The 27,378-nt window shown below is 46.8% G+C and overlaps 1 protein-coding gene and 1 long non-coding RNA gene across 2 annotated transcripts; one reads left to right on the forward strand and one right to left on the reverse strand.

Moving 5' to 3' along the window:
• Nucleotides 1–1,047: 1,047 nt before the first annotated feature.
• Nucleotides 1,048–2,763, reverse strand: LOC125706102 (uncharacterized). Its single transcript, XR_007381895.1, has 2 exons — nt 2,646–2,763; nt 1,048–2,566 (listed from the first exon to the last, which is right to left on the reverse strand). It is a non-coding gene; the product is annotated as an uncharacterized LOC125706102 (long non-coding RNA).
• Nucleotides 2,561–26,778, forward strand: LOC125706101 (DNA-binding protein RFX7-like). Its single transcript, XM_048972638.1, has 9 exons — nt 2,561–2,768; nt 12,760–12,793; nt 16,410–16,495; nt 16,698–16,820; nt 17,071–17,187; nt 18,442–18,526; nt 18,834–19,041; nt 19,668–19,987; nt 20,175–26,778. Exons 1-9 carry the CDS (start codon nt 2,650–2,652, stop codon nt 23,475–23,477), a joined length of 4,395 nt encoding a protein of 1,464 aa, XP_048828595.1. The 5' UTR covers nt 2,561–2,649; the 3' UTR covers nt 23,478–26,778.
• Nucleotides 26,779–27,378: the final 600 nt, after the last annotated feature.

Genomic DNA, 27,378 nt, shown 5'->3' on the forward strand with positions numbered 1-27,378 from the left:
TCACTGGATGCAGTACCCAGCTTAGCTGGACGACAAAGAAGGACTTTCTGCCAGTGTCCGTCAGGCAGGATGTTGATGTATATCTCATCTCTTCAACTCATGGGCACATTGTACTTGCAAATGGAATTCACAACAGGAAGCCGTTCACTATGCAATGCTAATTTGGAGACCCGCTTTGTTTTCACCGTGACAGGAGGGAGAAGACAAAGCTGGCCGGCAGTGTTGGTGGTCTAGCAACATTTTAACTGAGAAGATATGATCAGAACTAAAATGGCTGTGAATGAAAATCTACTTGTATGTTTTCTAAGATATATTGACCGAACATAGGGTGAAATGTACAGATAATGGCACATACAGTTATGGTCTGGAAAGTGTTGGTGCCATAAACATAAAGGTTTAAGTGATTTAGGATAATTTCACCTTTGTTGTGCGGCTGCACATTGGCTAGTGATTGATGGCACAGAGATGTTTCAGAGGAATCCTCTCATCCTCCCGCAGTGCTATACATGCAGTTGGGCAGGGGTGCCCATGTGACTGGGGTTAAAATGCGAACAAGAGGGGATTCAAACAGCCCAGCCGGTTTAAATGTCAGACAACAGCGTTGCCCACTGCATGTAAATCAGCAGCTAGGACTTAGCCCGGGGATCGTCAACCTGTCCGTACATGGACAACTGTGACTGCGGCAAAATGTTTTTATTGGGGGGATGAAAAAAAAATGCATTTTGGGGGCGGCGGGATGTCAGAGTGGCTAAGGATATACAGATCGATACTGAAACATTGATTCTTTCGATCTGAATGTTTAATTTTGCGAATCGATTCTAATATAACATTCTTTTTACCTGGTCATTTCCATGTTTATATCATAAAAGGCAGTGAGTTAGTGCTGGTGAAACGAGGATTCCTGAATCTCTGAGGATTTCCAGCCAAAAGAATCGGCAAGAAGTAGCAGCTTCATTCAACACTGTACACACTAGTGACACCTACTGGTAGAGGATTTGATTTGAGCTGAGCTTGTGGGTCATGACAGACGAAATGAAGAGACCTCACTTGGAACAGAAAATCTCTTTTTAATGAAGCTCACAACAAGAGTACACATGGTGACAGCCAATGTGGTCAATTTCAATAGCACCCACGTTCATAGTGTAGCTGTCAGCTCCTTCTTGGACATAAGGTTTAAAAACCTTGCAGTTCATGGCAAAGATGATGTTGAAACGAAGAGAAAAATGACTCCTCGCTGACAGGTGGCAAGCTTCTGAGTTGGGGGAGTCAGCTCCTACTTCACCAGTAGCCTGTCTGAGCACCAGTGTCAAGCTCACCGCCAGGTCCTGCACGTGTCACAAATTTTTCTACAGCAGCAGCAAAAAGAGGGCTGGGTGCAGATTTGACACTGATGTGAAGTCAACCCAACAACACTGTTCGGCAGGCAGCAACATACTCGCTATGACTCAGAGGACAAGGACCCATTACTGGCAAGAGCACGAACCATCATTCCCATCCCAAAGACCTGTATTCAAATTCTTTGGAATTGTTGCTTCATCCATATCCACCGCACGGAATTTTTCTAAGGCATAATAGTTGGTGAGCATAGGAACCAGGACTGAAAATAAAACCCCCTGAATGAATAAAAAAACACATAGGGAGCACTCTTGGGGGGGGGGGGGGGGTTACACCGGCATCTAGCATGCTGTAAAAATTCAAGTGCAGGTCTGTAGCGGGAAGGGCGGTTTTTACAAATTGTTGAACGTTTTGTAAATGATGTTATAACAACAAAAATAATGTAAATCATAGTTTTATATTTTTATTTAAGCTACTGAACAAGAACGTTCTACTGCTACCTGTACTGCGTGCCTACGTCATTAGTGTATGACAAGGCTATTCAAATCACGGTCTTCACGGTCCTGCTGATTTCCCAGCCTTCCTTTACCTGTGAGCCAGGTGTGAAGCCTCTGCTGCCAATCAGAATCAGTAATTACTAAACTAACTGTCTGGGAGAAATGACAGCGAGGACTGGATTTGGAATCGAGTCGTGGTGTATGAAGTTGCATGATTCGTTTCGGTTGTTAGGATACCTCATAATACATGTAAGCTTATATATATAGCCTACTATATAAAATACACTGATTTATTTAATGCATGCAAAAGAGACGTCTGAATATCAGGATACCAACCCTGGTACACGTGGTATCGGATCGAACAGAAAAGCAGCGCCGTCTCTCCTTCCTAGCGGCTGGCCGGGAGCGCAGAGGCTCCCCGTGCAGTTTGCGGCGTTTCCGCAGCTTCGGTGCGCGCAGCGAGCAGTGCGCCTGCGCCTCCCCCGCGAGCGGTAGCGGGCGTGCTGTGCGACTGTGAGTCGCGAGCTCAGTCTGCCTGCCTGCCTTTCTTTCCCTTCCTCCTTTTCTTACTGCATTACGTTCACATATAAGTGGGGAACGTCGGATTTTCGCCATCAGCCATGATCCACCGCCGACTGAGCAGGCGGACCTGATAGCGACGCGGGCGCTTGTCCGACCAGTGGCTCCGTGATGCGCCGCAGTCGGGGGGGAAAGCTCGAGGTCCGGCTTGAGGCCTACTCGTTAAGGAGAGTTAAAGACTAGTTAGAGGCTAGTTAAAGAAATCTGTCTGCTTGTCTCTCCCCTTCGCCTTACCGTGATGGCTGAGAATCAGCAGAAGAACCCTCAGCCGGGGACAAGCTGTCTGCCGTCGCCGCTCCACGGCCTCCACGGAGTCGAGGCCGGTGTGCTGCGGCACCGGATAAAAGCCTCCATCTGGTAAGAGGTGCCGGTGTTCCTCCTGGTCTCCACCGGGGGTTTGGGGTGCAATCGTGTCTGAGGAGCCCGTTTCGGTTGCGCACCGAGTAGCGTCGCTTTTGCCTTTTACTCCGGTGCACTGGAGCCTCCCCAAGCCCATTTCCTAGCTGTCAGAGATGTATACCTCCGAGACTGCGTGGCCGGCCCGACATGACATTCGCAGCCAGTTCAGGGGCCCCGTACTGGGCCAGCGGGTCGGCTCCCCTCCGCTCCGCCGACGTGACCGCAGGATGTGTGCCGGCTGTCGGAGTGTAATGAGAGCCAGTTAAATGTGGTGATTATAACCCGTATTGGCAGGCAGTATCACTGCAGGAATCTCAGTGCAGGCGGCGAATGCTGCGGCACAGCGGCGTGTTTGTCTCGGTGTCCGCTTGTCCTGCTCCGCTGCTGGGCTCCTGGCTCCATCGCAGGCTGGGAATAACTGTGTCTCACAGACCTTGGTCTTTCGTGTAGTTAGTCTGTTAGTGTGTTTGACTAACCTGCCCAATAGCACACTAAATAAATACGGTTATTACTCCGATCACATGTACAGTATATAACTTTGTATCTGCTGCTGTGCTGTTTTCTGTTACAATAACACGTATTAGTGCTACTTTCCCCCTGTAAGTATAATATAGTGTTGATCTGTGTTTTTCTTTAATGTTATGTATTAACTGTGGTGATTTAGATGGTTACTAAGATTTAATCTCCTAAGGTTAATAAGGACTTAAGCATTAGGCTATTAATTATTGCTGCTCTGAAAATAAGAACGCAGGAATAAGGAATCTGTGAAATAGTAACTTGGTCATGAAGTTTAAAAACATGAAAGTAAAGCTTGAACGGTTGCGAAATTGTCCTTGTGAACAGCGCTAGCCTGCCCAATTACAGCTTCAGCCTTAATATATGTGAGCATATTTAAAACAAACAGTTCTGGTAGTTTGGTAGTGCGGTTGTTTTTTTTCTGAGACGTTCTGCATGTGTCAAGATCTGCTAATGTTGCATAATGTTCCTGACACCATGATAAATGCTAGATGATATGTCAGTGTAGAGACATGGGTAACTGTAGCTTTACCCAGTATCAATACTCTCTACATTTTTCTTTAATATCCCAATGGCAAAATGTTTTTTCAAAAAGTGAGCATAACAGCTAAAGTATGGCTGTCAAGGTTGTTTATCCTGCATTGTTGGCCTACGTTGTGATCCTCACAGACCAAAGATACAATATATGAATCTGCTAGTAGTAAATATATTTAGCAACTCGAAGCAATAAGGACCTTCAGACCTATGCTTGTTATATTAGCATGGACTTGGGGAGGAACCTTGAAGTGTAGGAGATGTTCGACCCCATACTGAATAATTTTTGTGCTCTGTTTCCATCTATCATTTAGCTGTCTGGGGGATAGCCTCACATACGCATGGACTCTATTCTGTCAATGTGGATGTAAATCATGTCTGGGCATGCTCTCTCCGGCACTGATGTACATGCGTGTGCCGAGGGTGAGGCCTCTGAATGGGGAAGCAGGCAGTTTATTAAAGAACTAGAAACACATTGATATTTCCTAGAATCTGAGGTATTTTTAACGTCAGCTGAAGTATCTCTTAAACCTCTTACCTGCAATTTGCATGACAATGTTCATTTTTAACCATTAAAAAAAACAATTTTGAATGTTATTCAGTGTGTGTAAACGTGACTGAAGGCTGGGTTTTTATTACGTACCCAAAATGATATTGCTTTCTGGGTAGAGCACATGATAGCTGTGTCAGTGTGGCTTATTTTGGATGGTATGCTGTCCTGCCTTTTCAAGGTAACAAAACAGAGGTCTAAAGAAACGCATGACGCATGTTTCTGGGGGCCTTCAGATGACCGCGGTGTTGTAAGAAAGACTCTTATAGAGTGACTGTCAGTGTCTAGTTTAGACAGGCTTGAGTTACTTATGTGGCTGACTTTGTTTACATGTGATCTTTCAGTTTTAGCTCGTACAGCATGACACAGTCCGGTGGGAAATTGCTCTTGCGGGTTACGCCGGTATTGTTTTCTTTCCATGGAGTTGTTTGGTGATTGTGTACAAAAAGCAGGTTAGCAGTCAGTGGAAGTAGGCCCATAGAAATGATTCTTTCGTACTAAAGGTTATTTAACTACAAGTTGTCCTTGATTTAAGTTAAGAATTAAATTTAAATATGCAGCGCAGTATGCAGTAATCTTATTGTTGATGTGGCTAGTGGGTGGGGTCACCTCTTTGTTTGATGGGTCTGTGTAGGCATGTGAAAGCAGGGTCACTAGTCTGTCAGCTTCCCCGAAGTTGCTGAGCCAACAATGTAGACGGCCACGGATGTTTACAGATGCAGAGTTTTTGAGGCGGTCTGACGCACAGCTTAAACTGAAGGCTGGCCACTGAGGGTATGAGCAGGTCATTATGCTGCCTCTTGCCTCTTGGAGTACAAATATGGCATAAAGCCCATCAATGCCTCCTTTGCAAGTCCTGCTGTGGAAAATAAAAGCTTGTGTGGTGTCATGTGGGTTTGAGCTGGGGAGTTTGGTCTTGCTGTCTTTCAGACCAGTTGCGTTGGGTTGTGCCCTGACTGCCGCATTGCTGTTGGAGGGTGTAGTATCCGGGCTGTTCTGTGGAGGCTGTGCTGCTTCCACACGTATGTGAAAGTGCTGATATGCACGACACACATGTGCCGTCATTGTCTGCTGTGGCCTAATTGTGATTGTTTGTAACCGCCCCCGCCCCAAACTGCTGTGTCACACGCAGCCGTTTGCCAGACCTCTGCTGTCGCCGGTGTCACTTTGGGCCTATTTTAGTTTCCTCATGTTGGCTCTCTGTGTGGTTTTTCAGGGGCTGCTTGGTTTTAGGATCATAGGGCTTGCTTGAAGAACAACGTGCTCGTTAAAGAATATTAACAGTGCCAGTGTATACACTTTTACACCTTGACTGTAGTTGTGTTTACAAAACACTTGCTAGTGCACTGCTTGGGGAATGTCACTAGTGATAGTGGTATTCGGCGTTGGAGCGCTTGGTGTCACCAGTTTGATTTAGAGACGTCGTCGGCATGTAGCCGTGTTTTTCACAGCTGCATGTGTATCTCTGTCAGTCAGGGGGTCTCTGTCCCTCAGTTATATGCTGACAAAATTGAAGTTTAATTTTCTTGAGCTTGTAATGGGGCTTTAAATCTATTTGAAAGCCTTGCACAGAGTTTGACGTGGTTGCAGAGCGAGAGCGTGCAGCGATCTCGCCCCGAGTGGTGACGGCAGGAAGTAAAGTTTTTCTCTGTGGCCATCTGAGGAAAGAGGAAGCACGTCTCGGAGCCCCACGTTTGAGTTTTCCCATTTCTATCACCTAGCCGCAGGAAATGCGCCAGAGGGCGACTTTGCGAGTGCGGCAGCGATATGCAGCTCGAGGAAAACTGGAACGTGCTGCTGGTTTCGTCCCTATCTCCTGGTGTCCCAGGTAGCCTGGAGTGACATAAAGCTTAATGATGGGGCTGCTGTTAAATGATTACTTTGGTGCTTCAGTACCCTGCTGATAAGGTTTGAGATGCCAAGATGGAGAAGTTAAATACAGTTATGAGTTTGACATCTGACACCAGTGAGCTGCGCGATAAGCTGGTTGCACATGCAACCCCTGTGGATGAGATCTGACCTTGGCACAGGTGTGGTGGCACTGAGAAGCTGTCTGGGAGACAAGAATAACATTACCCCCCCCCATGCCGGAGGGATGGGCTCCCGGCATCGAGCGACGCGTATGACTGAGGTCTCCTAATGCTGTGTAAATGAAACGCAGGCAGGAGCCTGTAGTATGACTGAGGGGGGGGGGGCTTTCTTTAGCTTGTGCCTGAGAGAGGTGATCCACTGCTATGCTGGAGCTGAGGAGTCACTGAACATTCACATTGAGCAATGTCCTTCAGAGACTGTCTAGACACACACTTCAGATTCAGCTTCAGCGACTTGAAAAGGTGTCAAAGCTGAAGTCAGACTTCCGGGGAGCACGTGTGCTATGCTAATATGAGTTTTATGGCTGTTCGGGATTCCGAACCTCCGGATTTCGGGTTTGGGTGCAGCCCAGCGTGCACGTGCTCTTGTTTGCATCAGGAGAACGAGTTGCGTGGCCCGTGTTTAATACAGCGGAACCGGTCTGATCTGTCGATTTTTGATCCGGGTGTTTTCTTTGATGCCGTGTGGGTGAACACGCTCAAATGGCAGAGAGCTGGCCTTTGCTGCAGTCCCAGCAGACGCATGGCCGCATGCGCAGTCGTTGGCAGTTGGATGGGTGGCTTGTCGCTCATACCATCCGCAGCTTCTCAATCCGCTTCCGATTGCCTAATGAAAGCACTCACCACGTAGCCGATTGGGTTGAGTAATGCACGCTGCCACACGTCTGCTGCCTTCAGTGCTGAAGCTCTCTGGTCCTCAACCACGTAAGCAGGAGTCCCTAGTCTGCCTGTCTGTCTCTGTGCTTATCTTCCTGCTGCTAGACATTTGAAAATGCTGATGTCTTTAGAATGGCGACCTACATCTTACTCATCAGGAAAGCAGCACAGCACCATATATTTAGACATGTAGGGTTTTTTTAACTTTGCAACTGATGAGATGTGATGTGAAAACCAGCATAGGCTTGAAGCAGCCTAATTTATCCATTTATTAACTCTAGCTCATATTCTCCTTGTTGGTTTCTGTCTTGATGCTGGTTAGCAGCATCTAGCTAGAAGAACTTTAAAAACATCTGATGGAGTGAATGTCAGTTGACGTGGAGGCCATATCTGCAGGGTCTCCTCCAACCGTGAGAAGTGAGCCCATTCTAACCATTATGGTGAGCCTGAAACAGCTAGTATGTCACTGTGTTTGTGAACTGGTCCAGTAGAGGACCAGCAAGGTGGATAACCGTTGTCTAGTTGAATGACATAAAATCGTTGTCATGTCATCAGACAGTGCTGTCATTTGCCAGTTTGTCAGTTGTGTTAGGCTATTGGTGTGATGGAGTAGGGCTGGGTGATATGTCGAGATTTATAAAAATACCATTGTTTATATCATCAGTATAAATAAAATGTTACCGTATTCAAATAAAGTTCAATTTCATTATTGTGGAAAACCTCTGTCTGTCTGCTCCAAGCTTCACTACTCTGCTTTAACAACCCCACCTTCGGTCGCATGAATGCGCACGCGCACACACACACAGACACACACACGCATGCAAACGGGTAGGCATGCAAACATCATGGCTAGCAACATGGATTGGAATGACACAAGTCTTAAGTAAAGACGACCTAGTATGTAAACAGAACAGTAGTTCAGTTATTTGGAGGTGGTTTGCATTTTGCGCGTCAGATGAACAGCAGAATCGCAAAATCTGCAGGGAATGCCGAACAGAGCTAGAGGTAGGGTCACAGCGGGAGCACTGCACAAAATACACTACTGCTGCAGTTAAGAAGCATTTGCCGCCTGTTAAGTCTAAACTAATTCAAGTAGTATTGCAAGCTTTGTTTGCTCATACCTCACCTTACAAAAAGAGAAGTGCAGAGCACTGCAGCATCACGGAGGAGTTTGTTTACAGCATAGCAAAAGGTCTGCTTCCCGTCTGTATTGGAGCAGGGTGGCTTTAAAGGATCAATCAAAACTCTTGACTTGTCATAAATTGCTCACAGTTACTTTATAAGAAAAGTGTTGCCTAACGCATGTACTTCCATCAGACAATATTATTGTTATTAAAATTAAAGCATTTTGTGTTGACAACTGATACATGGACAAATGGCAGCTGCGAGACAAAGACCGTATTTGAGTGTGAATCATTTAATTGAAGAGTGGGAGATTAAAGGTGCATGTCTGCAAAGAAGCTATTTCTCCGAAAGCCACACTGGGGGAGTTCATAGCCAAGGCCCTGCAAGATGCCATCGCAAACTGGAGGCTCAATAGAAAGAGGCTGGTCGCAGTTACAGCCGACGATGGGAGCAACGTTATCAAGGTGCTGCAGTCGTTGAAGTGGCAAAGGATGCAGTGGTTTGGGCAGCGACTATATTTGCAAATTGGTACGTTTTGATAAAAAAAAAGGAAAGTTCACTGCTTAAGTGTTATATTTCTCAAAGCCTGAATTAAGGAGTGAGAAGTTTAACTGCTTGCCTTTACAGTGATTCTTGTCAATTAAACTTGCTTATTTCAAGTGAATGTCCTCTTTTGATTTAGTTATAGCATAAAATGTAAAATATCCTTAGGCTAGACAATTTTTTCCAAAATTGCAGTGTTTTACGGATTTAATTCTTAAAAAAACAAAAGCGTTTTATTGTAATATTAACTTGGTAGGCCTACATAACAATCAAATGAAATGCATTTCTAGTGTGCAGTGAGGTGTTAATCAGATTAATTAGACCTAAGTGAGCCTCCTTTTAAAATGAATGTAAAATCATGTTTTATTACAGGACATGGCGTGGATGAAAACCGCGTGACCCAGGCAGTTTCCTTATGCAAAAGAATTGTGGGTAGGCTTCTCGTGTAGCTGGTGGAGGGAGAGAGAGTTAGCTGAAGTTCAGATGCTCCAGGGTCTGCATGCTCACCTGCTCGTCACAGAGATGCCAACACGCTGGGGATCAAGGCAGCAAATGATGGAGAGGGTTCTGGAGCAGGACAGGGCACTTGCAGAAGTCCTGTCCTTTGACAAAAAAAATCTAGGTATCTTGTCCCTACCTGGTGAAATACTGAGGTGCCTGAAATCCAGAAAGCTGTGAAATCTCTTCATGAATTTACTGATGCTCTGTCAGGGCCGGACTATGTTACCTTGTCATATGTCCATCTAGGACTCCCAACTTTTCAAATCAACCATCCCGGCACACAATGAAGAAGACGGTCAGCTTTGCAAATCCATTAAATCTACCATCTTGAATTACGTGAATGAAAAGTGTGCAGGCCCATCAACTCGTGACCTGTTGGCATCATTTGTTGATTCACGATTTAAATCCACATATTACAGCTGACAAGCCGGAGGCACTGAAGCTCAGAGCTGTATGGGAAATGGAGTCTCTGGCCTCTGACCAGAACTCTCGTGGCACGAGTTACTCCACCGTCGTGTGCACTGTGCCTGAGCCTGTAGAGCAGCCAACAGAGGCACCTTTTAAAAAGAAAAAAATCCTTTGTGATCTTTTTCAAGCAGACAACCTCCACCTGCCCCACAGCATCAGAAGTAATCAATTGAGAGTGACCTGTCAAACAAGCTGGTGTCAAGGCCAGCAGAGCACAATGCAGGTCCCCATGGTGGAAGGAACATGGCGTCATCTTCCCCACATTAAGCTGCCTGACACAAAAACACCTGTGTCCTGCGATCAGGGTACCATCAGAGTGTGTTTGATTGCGGTGCCTGTGTTGTGAGTTTGTCACAGGGCGTCATTAAAATTTGATGTTGACAAGCAGGTGTGCTAAATCTTTAGGCCGATATGAGAAGTTTAATTGAGGCTACCTTCATTTGTCATGTACGTCATTCTTTTATTTTGATAAATAAAGGTGTTTTTGCATCATTTTGTAATGGCTTTGGCGTACAGACGAATTTTTTCCTGTCTTCAACAAAAATATAGGGACTTATGTTTTGTATAACCATTCAACCAAAATATATCGATCTGTATATATTTTTTTTTTGTGCAAATCGCCCAGTCCTACGATGGAGATCTTAAACGAAGCATGTGTTATATTCACATTTATTAAGCAGAGACAGTTTTCCAAAGTGATGTACATCTTTGAGAAAGAATGGCGGAATGGTAGATTTTTAATGTTAATGCACATTTGGTATGGCTTTCATATGTTTACATGTGGCATTGGCCGTATTAGTTTAATGTTTATGCAAACAAAAGGTGCTTAGTGCTGCTAATTTGTGATTTTCCAATATAAAACATTTCCAGCACATTTTAATAATACTGTGGTAATACTGATAATCATGATAATTTTGGTCACTATAATCGTGGCATTAAATTTTCATATAGTTACATCCCTACCCTAGAATAACTGGGGTTAAGGGCCTTGCTCAAGAGCCTGACAGTGAAGCCACTCTTCTGACCCTGGGATTTGAACCTATGACTGTCTGATGACACGGAGGGCATCCTAACCTAATCCTAATCCTAAGTCACAGACCGGAAACCTGGTTTCATAGACTTAGTGAAGCTTCTTGTTTATCGTTATTGATTTACCAAGTTTAGCAGTGGAAGTAGCAAACACACCTGTGCTGTCTTGGAGCCAAGATCCTCATCTCGCCTCGGTTGGTGGGGGGATGCAAGCCGGCCAGACACATTGAATTTTGTTAGGCGAGTTATAAGAAAAGCTGTAGGTATCATATGGGTAAGTTGTCGGCCAGCAGCATTTATGATCTTGTAACCAGCAAGAATAAGCCTGAGCCTATAAAAGTATATCCTGGGAATCTGAGGCTGTTCGAATGCACTAAAGGCCCAGAGGATCAAATCATTCATTTGGCATTTGATGGGACTGCTTTGGGAGCAGTACACCAAGAGAGAAACGGAGCATGACTTCAAGGACCTGAGCTGGGGAAACCCTTAGTGTGACTGTTCAGTTTGGGCCTGAGTCCCTCGGTGAAGCCACGTGGAGGTCGCCTGCACGCCCAGCTCCTTCCAGGGTCTGCTCTGTTTCACAGGCAGGGATAGGATAGTTGTTGAGTGATGTGGAGGACGCTGCTGGGTTCAGTTGCATCGAATAACACAAAGTAAGCCAACAACCTGCACTCACTTTTTTGCAGTAAACTTAAACTACTTTTTTTTTTTTTTTTATAGAATATACCCAATTTTAGGAAATATTTTAAATAAATTAAGCTAAAGGTCTACCTGCTTTCCTAGTACCACCCTATAGGATTCATGCAGATTAATTAAGGCAACATTTATACACTCACTCTTTGGGTAAATTTATCATTTTTTTTATGAGTAAAGCAAACCCAAGTTTAGCAGATAATACGCTTCATGTCAATTATAGTAAAGGGCCCTAATTAGCATCTGGTGCAAAGTAACACAGCAAAGTTTCTTTACCAGCATGAGCCTGATGCAGTTGTCATTTTCCCACCCAGGTCCTGTAGATATGGGCACCAACCAGCAACCTTCTGGTCATAGACATTGAAGCTTACCCCTCTGATCCACATGCTCAGAAGTCAATGGCACAGTATTTCACTGATGTAGTGCTGTTGGGGGCAGCGTGTGGCTCAGTGAGCTAAACCTGTGTGCCTGTAATCACACGGTCGCTGGTTCAAAACCCAACCTTGGCACATTGTACCCCCCAACTCCCTGGGGGGGAGTCAGGCAGGTGACAAGGACAATAAAGACAATTACTATTATTATAATTGATTTAAGGGTGCATATATTCCAGTTTGGTGTCTCCCTGCCAATTAAAAAATTCAAATGATCACTGGCAAAACTCGATTAGTAGTTCTGCCTGAAATGCATCCATTCTCGACAGCGTAACAAGTAGAACATGAAGAGTGGAAATTTTGAGATAATGCTGAGCTCAATATTTTTACGTTTTTACCATTACGCCCGTTAGGTCTTGTTCAGTTAGGGTGTAAAGAGGCTGCATGCCCGAAGAGGAGCATGGCATGGTGCTGTGCTTGGCACAGACCTGCTCTGCCTTGTCTGTCTGTCTGAAGGCTGGCCTGCTGTGGCTTGTCTGTCTTTCTGAAGGCAGGTTTGCTGTGCCCTGTCTTTCTGTCTGAAGGCCGGCCTGCTGTGCCTTGTCTTTCTGTCTGAAGGCCGGCCTGCTGTGCCTTGTCTGTCTGTGAGGGAGCTTTGTGACTTCGGGAGAGTCTTTCACAAGAAAGTCATGCGGAATCTCTCTCGGTGCCTCTGGAGCGCTATTAATGTCACCGTTATTATTTTTATTAATGGGCTTGGGGGGTGCCTCAGGGTATACTGCATCACATTTTCTCCATTTATTAATAAATGTGCTTAAACCCCATTTCTCAGGTTACCTTTCCACTAACTTGTCTCTCCTTCCTCTCCCCAGCAAATCTGCACAATCAAAAGTGGACAACATTTTGGTGAGTGAAGAAAGCCTCATTTTAACTCCTAATAATTAACGATAATCAGTTTGATTAGGTGGGGGTGTTTGTCATTTTACCCTTAATCTCCTTTTTCTGAGTATATGCCAGTATTCTCTGGTCAAAAACTTCATTTCACCCTTTTATAATTCATGGTATCATCATTAGTAAAAGGTCTGCTTTGTTTTTCCTGTATTAATACAGTGTAACATAGTTTAAAACGTTTTACGATTGATCGTGAACAGCAGTGTGTTGCTAATATAGTGTGTGTCACTATATTTATCCCGTCACCAGCTAATGTATCTGTTATCTCGCTTTGGACGAAGGTCTCTGCTAAGTAAATATAAATGTAGCTGTTTCTGCCAACCATCCTGTAACGTCTGCACCTTTAAATGGCCCCTTCCCGTTTCTGTTTGTTTATTGTGGCTGCTGCCGTTTCTTAATGACATTTACAGTCGTGTTTGGTTGGGGACCTTATGGAGCCGTGTGTGTGTGTGTGTGTGTGTGTGTGTGTGTGTGTGTGTGTGTGTGTGTGTGTGTGTGTGTGTGTGTGTGTGTGTGTGTGTGTGTGTGTGTGTTGTTCGGTATCTATCTGCCTATCCTCTTTTCAGCCATTTTTTCAGTCCGGAGTTGTCCTTTGACATTTGCTCAGACTTCCCTTTTCATTGAGTAATGAACAGAGGATCATTACACTATTATTCCTGTCTTCTTTTTTTGTCTCTCTCTCTCTCTCTTTTTCTGCCATCCCACATCCTTCAGGACAGTCTGATGTGACTGTCTCTTTAAACATCCGTGCAGTGTCGAGGCCTGTCCATTTCTCTCTATCTCTGTATCCACGCCTGGCCGAGGCCTGTCCATTTTTCTCTATCCCTGTATCCACTCCTGGCCGAGGCCTGTCCATTTTTCTCTATCCCTGTATCCACTCATGGCCGAGGCCTGTCCATTTCTCTCTATCCCTGTATCCACTCCTGGCCGAGGCCTGTCCATTTTTCTCTATCCCTGTATCCACTCCTGGCCGAGGCCTGTCCATTTCTCTCTATCCCTGTATCCACGCCTGGCCGAGGCCTGTCCATTTCTCTCTATCCCTGTATCCACGCCTGGCCGAGGCCTGTCCATTTTTCTCTATCCCTGTATCCACGCCTGGCTGAGGCCTGTCCATTTTTCTCTATCCCTGTATCCACTCCTGGCCGAGGCCTGTCCATTTCTCTCTATCCCTGTATCCACGCCTGGCCGAGGCCTGTCCATTTCTCTCTATCCCTGTATCCACGCTTGGCCGAGGCCTGTCCATTTTTCTCTATCCCTGTATCCACTCCTGGCCGAGGCCTGTCCATTTCTCTCTATCCCTGTATCCACGCCTGGCCGAGGCCTGTCCATTTTTCTCTATCCCTGTATCCACTCCTGGCCGAGGCCTGTCCATTTTTCTCTATCCCTGTATCCACTCCTGGCCGAGGCCTGTCCATTTCTCTCTATCCCTGTATCCACTCCTGGCCGAGGCCTGTCCATTTTTCTCTATCCCTGTATCCACTCCTGGCCGAGGCCTGTCCATTTCTCTCTATCCCTGTATCCACGCCTGGCCGAGGCCTGTCCATTTTTCTCTATCCCTGTATCCACGCCTGGCTGAGGCCTGTCCATTTTTCTCTATCCCTGTATCCACTCCTGGCCGAGGCCTGTCCATTTCTCTCTATCCCTGTATCCACGCCTGGCCGAGGCCTGTCCATTTCTCTCTATCCCTGTATCCACGCTTGGCCGAGGCCTGTCCATTTCTCTCTATCCCTGTATCCACGCCTGGCCGAGGCCTGTCCATTTCTCTCTATCCCTGTATCCACGCTTGGCCGAGGCCTGTCCATTTTTCTCTATCCCTGTATCCACTCCTGGCCGAGGCCTGTCCATTTCTCTCTATCCCTGTGTCCACGCCTGGCCGAGGCCTGTCCATTTCTCTCTATCCCTGTGTCCACGCTTGGCCGAGGCCTGTCCATTTTTCTCTATCCCTGTATCCACTCCTGGCCGAGGCCTGTCCATTTCTCTCTATCCCTGTATCCACTCCTGGCCGAGGCCTGTCCATTTCTCTCTATCCCTGTATCCGCACCTGGCCGAGGCCTGTCCATTTATCTCTATCCCTGTATCCGCGCCTGGCCGAGGCCTGTCCATTTCTCTCTATCCCTGTATCCGCGCCTGGCCGAGGCCTGTCCATTTCTCGCTGTCCCTGTATCTGCGCCTGACCGGGGTCTGTCCATTTCTCGCTGTCTCTGTATCCGCGCCAGGCTTAGGCCTGTCCATTTGTAACTGTCCCTGTATCCGCGCCAGGCCGGCCTGTTCTGGAGCCGCGATCCACCCCAGCTACCCCAGAACTTGAGCGTTTTACCGGATGCGGCTTCGCATGGTGTTTTCTCTTACTAAGGGAGGGTTTGCTCCACTGATTGACCAGAACCACATTGCCCAGCACTGGTTCAGGCTTTCAACCTCAGGCGGGGGACGTGGCATTAGTTGGGCTGAGGCTCTTATGTCGCATTAGTCATCATTGGCTACCACCATTCACGATTCTCCCTTTGGTCGTAAAGCCCCTCCCCCTTTGAAGGCTAACACAGCACCTCCACCCATCTCTATCTCTGTTGTTTGAAGGCGATTTCTTAGTTCTGAGAGCTGAGATCTGTGCGGCCTGGGATAGCCCCCCCAACCCTGAGATCTGTGCGGCCTGGGATAACCCTCCCCCCTCAGCCCTGACCAGGATAAGTGGTTAGAAGATGGATGGAGAGTTGCAATATGAATAGTCACATTTCCCTTTTTTCAGTGTTTTAAATTATGAATTATAATTGCTTTTGATCTGTTGCGCAGTTTTATGCAATTAATCATTGGCTAATAGCCTTCCTGAAAAAGTACACCAAGTGGGTCCCCTCTAAACTTTGGCTAACAATCATGGCTCCTTAACCACTGAGATACTAGCTGCTTTATGTTGGGAGTCTTCTCACATTTTTTGTTGGTATCAAAGTGTCCGTCTAAACTCAGAGCTTGTTCGTTAACTACACCGTGTCCAAGGTGGCAGTTTTGGCTCCATGGATCTCTGGAAACTTTTTAATTCCCTCGTCATTTCTTACTCAGTAAAATCCCGCACTCATTTATGTAAAAAGCTATACCAAAACAAACACTTAGCAAACTCCACAAGAGATCATATGCTAGGCAGTTAGAGATCAGGACAGCTGATTGGTCAGAATTTTGAGATGTATTAAAGAGATGCCTTTGGAGGAGTCCTTCAGAGAGCAGGGTTGTAATTGAATCAGAGAAGTGAGGGAGTGCAGGGTGTCAGGGGTCGGGAAACCTCAGATAAACACGCATTGCATTGTATGATTGAGGAGGGTGTCTAATTAAAACTCATTCAACCTTATTAACTCTGATGGAGCAGATGGCGTTAGTGGTTATGGAGTCCTGCCCACCTCTCATTTGTCAGTGGTGACATTGTCTCCGTTCATAAAATCTACATTGGCCCCCTCTGATTACAGATCAGGGAATGAATTCTTTTTGCTTCAAATATACCACCCAAGTCCCTCTGCAGATTATAAACAACTAAAACTTGAAAGGTAAAGTGTCTTGTGCTTAAGAAAATTGCATTTTGTCTTTACAGCAAGATGTTGAGAAGTTTACAGACATTGAAAAACTCTACCTCTACCTTAAGTTGCCTTCTGGTCCCAGCAATGGCAGTGACAAGTGGTAAATATCGCATGATGCGCCACCGTCTGTCGTTGTCTGTTTCTCAAACTCCCGTCATCGTGGATGTGAGAATCTCCACCTCTGCCTGCCCTAGGCCCACGCATCTCCTTTCAGTGTGATGTTGTTTGATGTCCCTGGTTTGCTGTGGTACTCAGCCTGTCGCTTTGCTCGCTCGCTCGCTCATGCCTTTATCTTCCTGCAGCGAGCAGCCCTCCTTGTCGTCCAGCCGCACGCAGCAGACACACGCATTCACCTGGATCCAGAATCACTTAGAGGAGCATCCAGACACCTCCCTCCCCAAGCAGGAGGTCTACGATGAGTACAAGTGAGGACTGGCCAGGGGAGGACCTGTCACTCTTGTTCATCACAGATTGGGTTGAATCGGGTTCAATTTTCACAAGATACCTGTCCACTGATGAATTGTAACTGGCGTGGGATCTACTGTTAGGAAGCCTTCAAGCTGAACTACTGAGACAAATTTAACATTGTGCTAACAATCTGTTAACAATCCAAGCTGAAATGCTGAGCGCGATCTGGTGCCAAAGTGACTTCTATTTTACTGTCCTCTCTTGTAGAAGTTACTGTGACAATCTCGGCTACCATCCTCTGAGTGCTGCCGACTTTGGGAAGATAATGAAAAACGTCTTTCCTAATATGAAGGCGCGACGGCTTGGCATGAGAGGCAAATCCAAATATCCTTTATTCTGATTTGTGGTTCACGGTGATCGGAGGTTTATGGGATGCTGGCATCTGTCTGTCAGTGTGGATGTCTGTTGTCTTACCACTCGCTGAAATTTCAGTCTCAAAAATGTTTTGGAAACTCTTGTAGCTGTCCAGAAAGAAAGAAACCGATTGGTCCAAGGAGACAGCAATACTGATGTGTGTGCAAATAGAGCTTCTCCCCTATTGACTTGGAGACATGAAAGAGATCATTTTTCATGGATAACAACAAAAATGGGAATACAGGCCCACCACAATCTGGAAAAAGTTTGGTCTCCTTACTTTCCTTGGCGAATGAAGCGAGCATGCAGCAATAGGAATGTAGTGAAGTGAAAATATATGGGAAATGCGAGATGTCGCGTGAGAGGCTTCTGTAAACACGCATGGCATCCTCCAGACCGGCACTGCATGTATATTTAATACATTTATGAGTTACTAAACGTATTGCGTGTGGTCTGTGGCTTTCCCAAAAACTCCCATTTGATTTTTGATGCCGACCTCACAATATCGTACAATCTTGTAGTGGTACATTTATTGTATGTAATCTTTTACTCAGCACAGTAAATTCAGGGTTTCAGCCTAAGTATATTGAAATTACTTCTGTCATGACACGCAGGCCAGGTAACAGTGCTAGGTAACGATCACATGTTCAGAGTTGGCGTGCATTAAGCTGCCGTTTAGGATCATTTTGCTTTCAGGCAGTTTTGAACCTGTCAGCCATTGTCAGTGACTTGCAGCACGCCCAGCTGCCATGACGTGTGCGGTCCAGTGTGCCTGAACCAGCAACTGGTCTGAATGTGCTCACGTGTTCCTCTGAGGTCTCGCTGCAGAAAACTCCCCACCACAGAAACCGTGTGCTGTGCGATGCTCAGACGGAGGGCGCTGAAGCCGCAGGGTTTGGTGACAGGCACCAACACCCTGCTTTCTCTGTTGCTGAGAAATACCCCTCCCTCGCTTCTCTGTCCGCTATCTGACTGCGGCACCCCTAAAGCAGAGGGGCGGCCCTTTAACAAAGGTCAAAGGTCATATAGAAGTGGCTGTCTCTGGCATAGCACCATGCTAAAATTTTCTGTTAATTCATTTTTTTTTTCTTGGAGAAAGCGGACTTCCTGTGAGTACTTCAGTGTGACCAGTACAAGTTCTTTGGGTGTGCTTTGAAATCCTAAACGAGAAGTGTCATGTTTCAGAACTTTAGCATGGTGTGCAGGTCCTTAACTACATCTTACATACTGCTATAGTGGATTGAGGAAAAAAGCGTTGGTCCATGTGCCGTGTCTGCCCAACCTGGATGTGCATAAAACGAGCAATGGGGTAAGTTATCATTTTCTGGCTTCTGTCCCCACTGAAGAAAACCACGTGCTGCTGCTTGATCATCCAGCCCTGGTGGTACGTCGAACATGACGAGTCACGGTTGTATTGTGCCAGACTGCTGTAAAGCTGCTCTTGCTAAATTAACTCTATGCCCTGGTAGAACTTAAGATCAGCCTAGGTTAGAAAGCTGAACAGCTTTTGATTGTCTTTAAGTGTTTGTCATGTAGGAAGTATTGGGAGGAGGCTGTCACTGCTCTCATTGGCTGGTAGAGGCAGCACTGCTATCCTGATTGGCTGTCTTTGTCAGTGTGAGGTGCTGGAGTCCTCGGGGGTGCCCTCTAGTGCTGAGGATGAGGTACGCCTGGCGGCCTGTGGCCTGGTGTGTGAGTGGGCCCAGAAAGTCCTGAGCCAGTCGTTTGACTGCGTGGAGGACTTGGCCCGCTACCTTCTCAACAGCCAATTCATCAGCAGCAAGTCCATGGCGGCCCTCACACTCACGACGGGGACATCCACAGGTATGGGTCGGGCTGTTTCTGAGTGGAGGGTGGGGTCTCCAAGAAAAACGCATTATTTTACAGAGGCTGGTTTATCGGGGGAGTCTAGGTTGCCTTGCATGAATGAATGGTTAACTTAGGAGATGATTAGAAGGCCATATTTGAAAGGGCCACAGTGGGCAATTTAGCCAGGATATCAGGGTACCACCAGGGTGCTCTTTCAAGCAGATGGCCAGGGATCTTTCATGACCTCAGAGAGTCAGGATAGTTTTATATCTCATTGAAGGGCGGCACCATTTTTATAGCATAGTGTCCCATTCATTGCACTGGGGCATTGGGACCCACACAGACCACAGGATGGACTAACCTGCTGGCTGCAGTGTCCCCATCACTGCACCTGCTTAGCTTCAGATGGATTCCAGTGTCCATGAAGAAGTCCAGTGAGAGTCTCCCCTCTGGGAGTCTCTCATCTGGTGCTATTAGCCACAAAAAGTAATGTACCCATTACAACATTTTTTTTCGTTCTTTTTCTTCTCCTTTTTTCGTTTTTTACAGTTCCTGAGCATGTTTTTTTCTGGCTGAGTAAACGTAATTCTTTTTCGTGCAGGATTTCAGTGCTGTATCTTCCCTTAATTTGCTGCCCTCAGGTGGGATGAAGATGTCAGCGGAGTCCTGTCCGTTCGTGCCAGTAGATGATAGCAGGTACTTCCAGCCCCAGGCGAAGACCTTGCCCTCCCCCACCGTCGATGCCAAGCAGCAGCTGCAGCGTAAGATCCAGAAGAAGCAGCAGGAGCAGAAGCTGCACTCGCCACTGCCAGGGGATGGGCAGACCCTGACCCCAACCCAGGCTCGGAGGGCAGAGGCTGGCACACCCTGCGTGGGTCCCAGCATTTCCTGCGGAAGCCCCGCCCTGCTCTCCCCACAGCCGACCATCGGCATCGTTGTGACTGTTCCTAGTCCCGTCACGGTAAGTCATACGGAACATCAAGCAAGCGATGCCAGCAGGCCATGGACATATCTGTAAATGCTCTACACTTTATCAACAAACTGGAACACTCAACCACACATACATGTGAATGTCCAAAAGCCTGGGGATATTGTTCTTCTTAGTTTGTTCTAAATGCTCTTGGCTTTTTCACTCCCTTTCCATTTAGGGACCACGGACCAAGCAGCTGACCTCTCCCAGCCCCATGGGTGCAGCAGAGAACAAAGTTGTACCCATGAACTTTCAGGTGGTTTCCCAGCCCATCCAGCCAGTAAAGCAGACTGCCAAGGCGTCGCTGAGTGTTTCGGCGAGCCCAGTGTGTGAGCGCGTTCCAGGCCGCTCCCGCTACCCCCAGATTCTCCCCAAGCCCTCCGCCACCGGTGCCCTGACTCTGCGCTCGCCCCAGACGCTGCTTATCACCAACAGCCCCATTAAAACTGTGGTGCCCACATCACACGTGGCCCCCGTCAATGTGGTGAAGATGACGACCATATCCCTACCGGCCGGCAGCGGCACTGGCAGCACAACCTTGCGGCCCGTTTTGACGGGTGTGAGCAGCACCGGGCTGCTGGAAGAGCAGCAGCAGCTCCTGCAGACCCAAAACAGCAGCCAGCAGAGCCCCTTGCTGTCCCCTGTGGTAACAAAGTCTGGATGTATGGCCACTGCTGCCGCCGCCAATGTCAAGATGGAGCGTGAAGCCATACCCGATAATAACCGGGACCCTGTTGCTGAGCAGCTGAACACAACTCAGGAAGCAGCCGCTGTTCCGAAGGGTGTGAGGGGTGCTAAGCCAAGGGCTGCCAGTGAACCCACACCCTACAGCACAGGAGCTCTGGGGCCTGATGGGGCAGGAAAAACCAAGTGTGGTGAAAAGTTCCCCTTCAGTGCCAACACTGCTTCTGCTGGCAGCAATACCAACAGTAACAAAAGGGAAAATGCTTCATGTCTAACGATACCAAGCCAGAGCACCACCATCACTCTGTCGTCCTACCCCAACACCACTGCCACGTCACCCAGGGAGAGCCCTTTAGGGTCCGGGAGTCTGAGGAAGCGCCCGGGTGCTGTTTTGGAATCAGTGCCGGTAAAAAAAGTGTTTATTACCCAGCACCCTGCGAGTGGTGCCGAAAGCCCCACCGATGCATCGAAGGCAGTCCCCCAGTCAGGGACCCCCACCAGGCCTGAAAGTGCACCAGCAACAACCACTTGTAAAGTGACTGTGAAACTGAACTCCACTGTACCAACTCGAATTCTTGCTCGCTGTGACTCGCCCCTTGGAAATCCCAGCATCTTCCAGACTGTTGCAAAACTGCAGGCCAGCCCGCAGCCAAAAGGGGAAGGGCTGCCTTCAAAGAGCGAGGACAGTGGCCTTACTTCCAGAGCCATTGCCAGCACCTCCAGTCAAGCACTGCTGAAAGAAATTGCCAGTAGTTCATTAGCCATGCAAACCAGTTTGGCCTTAACGGACACCTCCATCATGGATGAGTTGAAGAACCCCATTTGGGAAGAAGGGCAGCTGGGTAGTCTCCAGCAGCATGCTTTTGTGCATCAGATGCTAGACCATAGGTCAGTGACTACACCAGTGATGGACCAGCTGCCCATGGAGCCCCAGGCCCCTCCTTCAGATGAGCTGACACTCCACTCGGATGTTGAATTTACTGGGAGCCAGCCCAGTGTGGATTATTTCCCATTCAATGATGATGATATGACCCAGGACAGCATTGTAGAAGAGCTAGTACAGATGGAGGAGCAGATGAAACTGAACAGCCTGCGGTCTTATGGCAGCTGTGTTGATGTATCTCTGCAGAGCCAGTCGGCAGCGGTACCAGGTTCTGTCCTGTCCAACCATCAGACGGACATTGCTTTTTACCACTCTCTTCACAGCAGCACCACTCCCACCCTCACACCCACACCGACTCCTACGTCGGAGATCATGGCAGCGGGGTCTGGTTTGACCCGGGAGAGCCCTTGTTCTCGACTGGCACCCGCCACTCCTGTGGATGGGGCTCTGGGCAGTAATCGGCACACCCCTGTCGGTACCCCGCACTCTAACTGCAGCACTAGTGTCCCCCCAAGTCCAGTGGATTCCTGTCGGAATCCCTTTGCCTTCACACCCATTAACTCCAGTATTACGGGCTACCACAATGCCAGTATTGTTTCAAGTAGCCCGCTCAAGCCAATGCAGAGGCCCACGGCTACTCACCCTGACAAGGTCAAGCTGGAGTGGATAAATAACGGGTATAACAGTGATGGAGGTACCTCAGCCATCTCCAACAATGGCATCAGCATCCTCCCAAACTACCAGAACTTGGTGGAGGACCAGTTCCGTAAACCGCACGCCTTTGCCATCCCTGGCCACTCACATCAATCACAAACCAGGCATGATACCAACTTCGGCCGTCTGACACCTGTTTCCCCGGTTCAGCAACAGGCTACTGTTTTGACAAACCAAGGCACTGTGGAAGGCTTCGCAGTTCCTGCCCCTCTGGATAACAAAGTCATCGTCTCATCAGCCGGTGGCACCTTCCGCTGTCGAAGTGTGAGCCCGGCAGTACGGCAGCGGAATCTGAGTGGGAGCACGGTCCACACCAGCATCTCTGGCTCCATGCTCTCCCAGTTCAACCCACCTGTGACCCCTGAGGTGCTCAACATTTTTGCCAACAGCTGCCCAAACATGGGCAGCAGTAGCATGGCCCAGAGGAGCCAGTCGGTCCCACTTAATGTGATGATGCAGACTGAGATGCTGCCAGTGCAGACCACTAACAACAGCACGAAGATCACAAGCGTGCTGCTGAGCAAGATGGATCCTGATGGTGATGATGCGGTCCGGGGTTTGGGTGTCAACAACATGCCTTCCAACTATACAGCCCGTATGAACCTCACCCAGATCCTGGAGACCACCAGCACTTTCCAAGGTGGCGTTAGCCATCATAGCCTCCTCAACACGAATGCCAACCACAATCCCAGCCAGTTCCAGAAGCCTAGTTACCTCATGAAGAACGCCAGAAACGAACAGATGAGCTTATACTCCAGAGATAGCCAGGCACAAGTGAGTCCTGAAGAGCAGCAACCAGAACTGCAACAGGGGCAGCCTCTGCAAAATGAGCAAAGCCAGCTAGAGGCCACATCTGAAAGCCAGCAGCCTCTGGATTTTGACAGCACTGTCAAGGACCTTCTAGGGGATGATGCATTGAACCCTGGCTCCCAGCTGACTGGGCAGATGGTCTCTGAACTCACTTCTGTGGCATCTGATTTCTCTAGTGATATCAGATTGACCTCTGAACTCTCCAGTAGCATCAATGACCTGGACACTAACTTACTTTTTGACCCCAGTCAACAGCAAGGACAGTATGAAGATTCTACACTGGAGGAACTGAAAAACGATCCCCTTTTTCAGCAGATCTGCACTGAGAACTCTGTTAACTTTGATTGGCTGGAGAGTAAAGACCAACACACAGTGGAAATGTTGGGTTGATTCTTGGTTTGTTTTATTTTTAGTTTTTTTTTTGTTTTTCCTGTTCTTTGGTAACAGTTATAGAGCACACTGCAACCACACTCTGCACACCAGTGAGACATGACAGCCAAATTTCAGATTGTTGTTCTGATCAGTGAATGACTTTGCTGTCCTGTTAGATGCGTCACAGGAGTTAAGTGCAGTTCCTCGCTCCTGTTTCACTTTCTTATTTCTTTCTATTATTTCCACTTCGAAAGGAATCGTATGTCTCTGCGGTATTTTAAACAAATCATCAACCTGGTCAGACTGTTACTCGGACGTCTGACATACCGGTGAGTTGCAGAAGCATCAGACAGAACTACTGGCGCTAACTGAGGGAGGTAGTTAAACTGAAACCTCATATAGGGGAAATGGAATCAGTTTTAACGTATGTTAAAACCATAGCTCCTCTCGTTTCATCAGTCTCTCGGTGGAAAGGCTGCCATCAGAATGCCGGAAGACTCCCCCTCGCTAGAGTTCTCACATCTGTGCAGAAGAGAGAAAAAAGCTAGGTGCTTGAAGGGAGGAGCATATCAAAATAAGTGGCGATATTGTGTGGTGGCTTAGTCTTATAGGTAGTTTGTTATAACATTACTGTGTTTTCAAAAGGGAAGAGCTTGTTTCCTCCCCCCAAAACATTTGGGAATCTGCTGTGAGGCCCTGTAGATGTTAGATGCCATCCGTGGAGCCATGACTGCAGACTCTGCAGACCTAAAGGTCGAGGGTCACAGGTGGTGTTGGGTTTGGAAGCCGAAACCTCCACGAGTCTCAGTGGTAAACGGTGGCGTGAGATGCAATGAGATGCAGGCTGCTTCTTTTATGCGTGTTAACCGAAGACTGGGGAAGGAATTTCTGTGACTTCACATCGGTGTACTTGATGTGAATGTTACAGCTTTAAATCAAAATAAAAATGCTGTACATACCGTTTGGGCAATCAAAGTGTCTTCAGTAGCCCAACTTGTAAAGAAGTGGTTGGGCTATTGTACAGTAGAAAAAAAATATTAGATGTTGCTCACTTGGCACCAGAGAGGCTTTCTGAAGGCCAAAGCACATTACTGTCTATGATGGGGGTAATTGGGGATAAGCAATGGAAAAAGTCCTCTCCTCCTTTGGTGGACAGGGGCTTTCTTGATGACTTTGTATCTATGCAGGTCTGTGTGACACATGAAAGCCCCTCTAATTCCTGTCAGATGGTGGCTTTATGGGTCTTCAATGTTTAGCTATGACATTTTATCGCATGATCCATTGATCTAAGTTATTACAGAAAGGTGTGTAAGAATTAAATTCCAGTTGTATGTAGAAATTATTGCAAAATTATAAAGGTTACAAAAACGTTTAAAGTACAGAATGTGTCCCGGGTCTACATGGGTGTGAAAGGCAATAGACTTTAGGGAAATCAGTTTGTGTTATGTAAACATTTCATGTTCGGGGGGCAGTCGGCTGAAATTCAGAGCAAACAGACAATCATTGCTTTTCTGACCCATCAATCAGCTCATTTCAAGGAGCCTGTTTTTCCATTAGTTATTTTGGATAAGAGCAGCAGCGCTGCCCAGTGAACCCTCAGCTTCTTCAGCCAGCAGTCGGTGTCTTGCGATTGGCTGCACAGATGTTTGTCTCATGCATGGATAACACCGTGTAGAGCAGGCGGTCTTGGTGTAAAGAGCAGAAGCTTATATTTTGAGATTCCATTTACTTTGGCCAAAGTGTTGGGGGTTTAGGTGCTCTGTATCCTGGGGTCACACGGGGTCGGCAGTGGACAGATGCTGCCTTAATGGCATTTAATGAGAATCAGCCTTACGTTGTTACCAAAGAAAAGCTGTTCAAACCAGCATGAGAATATGAAATTTTCTTACTTACATTGACCCTCCCACCCAAAATGCATGTTTTAAGGTTGACAGGTTTCTAAACCTTTGATAGCTGCAGTTGTGGTGGAGACTTCACAGGAAGGGGAGGCCGGAGGGCTAGATTTTGTGGGGCTGAAATGGTTAAGCACGGCAGCTCCTCTGTAGCACTAGGAACCAGGATTTTATAGGCAAGCTGACAAGCTCACACTACTCCTATGGTTTAGGAAAACATGTAGCAAAATAGACGTTGCGTAAATTTTGTCAACTGTTGCTTTAAAATGTGCTATTCCTTGTTGAAGCTCTCTTTGTAAATATCTCTGGTAAGAAAATCCAGTCTTGCGAGACGCTGTGGCGTTATGATGACGTCTGCATTCGGAATCATCTGTGCACCTTCCAGAAATAATACTCTGCCGAATGAGCTGGGTGACTCACTGCTGGCTTTTTTGTACCTTTGCTTGGAAATGTCCTCCCCCCCCCCCCCCCAGTTCTGTAAAAATATGTCTTCTGCCCCAATATCAGGGCTGTGCTCTGGACTGAAGACAATAGCCTGACACCAGTGGAAAGAAGTGGCTTTAGGTCACATCTTTCTGTGCTGGAGTGTGGCAGTAGACACTGGAAAGTCACTGCAAATCCAATTGAGCTTTGAGAGGTTCACACTATTGCACTAAACTTTTTAATGAACCAGGGCACCATTTTTAGGACAAATGCAACAACTGAAGCCCGCAGAAAAAGTATTTTTTATAACAAGCTTAAAAAAATTAAAAATGACGTTTATATATCTTGTGTAGCAATGTGCTTTAATCTCAGTGAGATAGGTCCTTCACTCGTTCTCATACATGAGAATATGAACTCGATTTAAAGTTTTTGAAAATAAGGTATTAGACATTTCCTTAACCGTGTTGATAAATAATTATTGATGTGCATGTATGTCCGTTCTCTTGTACAGAATATTCCTTGTAACCACTTCCTTTGCCTGTAATGAGTGGTTCTGTCAACCACAAAGGTATAACTAACTCAAAAAAGTCTGTTCTTTGATGTTTACTAATATCAGTCTTTGTTCTGTTAATGCCTATTTGCTTTTTAGTGTTTTAATGAAAAGGATGTTTTTGTGGTAAAGTTCAAGGTATTTTTTTTTCCTGGAGAAACCATTAAATAAGCACTGATGTCTGGACTATGAAGAAAATCCTCTGTTCGTGTTACTCCTATGCTGTATGACTCTGACCCAGTAAGCACCCCCACACAGCCCTTCCATTTTGACATGTAGAACTTCACACCATGCTGTCAGTATTGCCGGCTATACAGCAGACCATAGTCTGGTGATTTTTCAATGGCGTTTCAGCAAAGTTTTTCTTTAATTTCTTTTTTTTTTAACTGCAAATGCTCACAGATGTTGCGATTTTTAAAAGTGGTTTTAAAAACCAATAAATTTTTTAAAATAAGATGGTTGTCCCTGTTGTGCCTGATCTATCCCCCCCCCCAGGGTATTTCTGGTGGTCGTCTAGCAGAGGTGTATGACCCAGCTATGCCCACCTGACACGTCCCAGCTGCTGATACTGTGAAGGACACTTTGGAGCTTCCTTATCTTGTTGTTGTATGTTGTTTCCATAGTAACACCCTATACCCTGTCAAATGAAATGCTTTTGTGAGTTAATTGTGAAATAGGTATCATGACTAGTGGGCAGCAATCACCTCTCAGCTCACAGCCTTGAAGCTGGATCTTTGACCCCCCCCCCCCCCCCCCACACACACACACACACACACACACACACTCTGTGTGTCCTGCTTCCATCTCCTTCTGTGGGTGTTCTCCAGCAGTGCAAAGACATGCAATACCCTCCCCATAGTGTGTGTGTGTGTGTGTTTGTATGTGTGGACCTGGTATACATTACATTGTGGGGACCAAGTGTTCCAACGCTGTCATTAAAACCTGTTATTTTGATGTTGCAGGGACCATTTTTTCAGTCCCCACAAGGGAAAATTAAATTTTATAATAATCTGTGACTGCAATCAAAAAACAAAAATGCTGAAAGACTTGTATT

The sequence above is a fragment of the Brienomyrus brachyistius genome, chromosome 13, assembly GCF_023856365.1.
Source record: "Brienomyrus brachyistius isolate T26 chromosome 13, BBRACH_0.4, whole genome shotgun sequence".
NCBI classification, from domain to species: Eukaryota; Metazoa; Chordata; class Actinopteri; order Osteoglossiformes; family Mormyridae; genus Brienomyrus; species Brienomyrus brachyistius.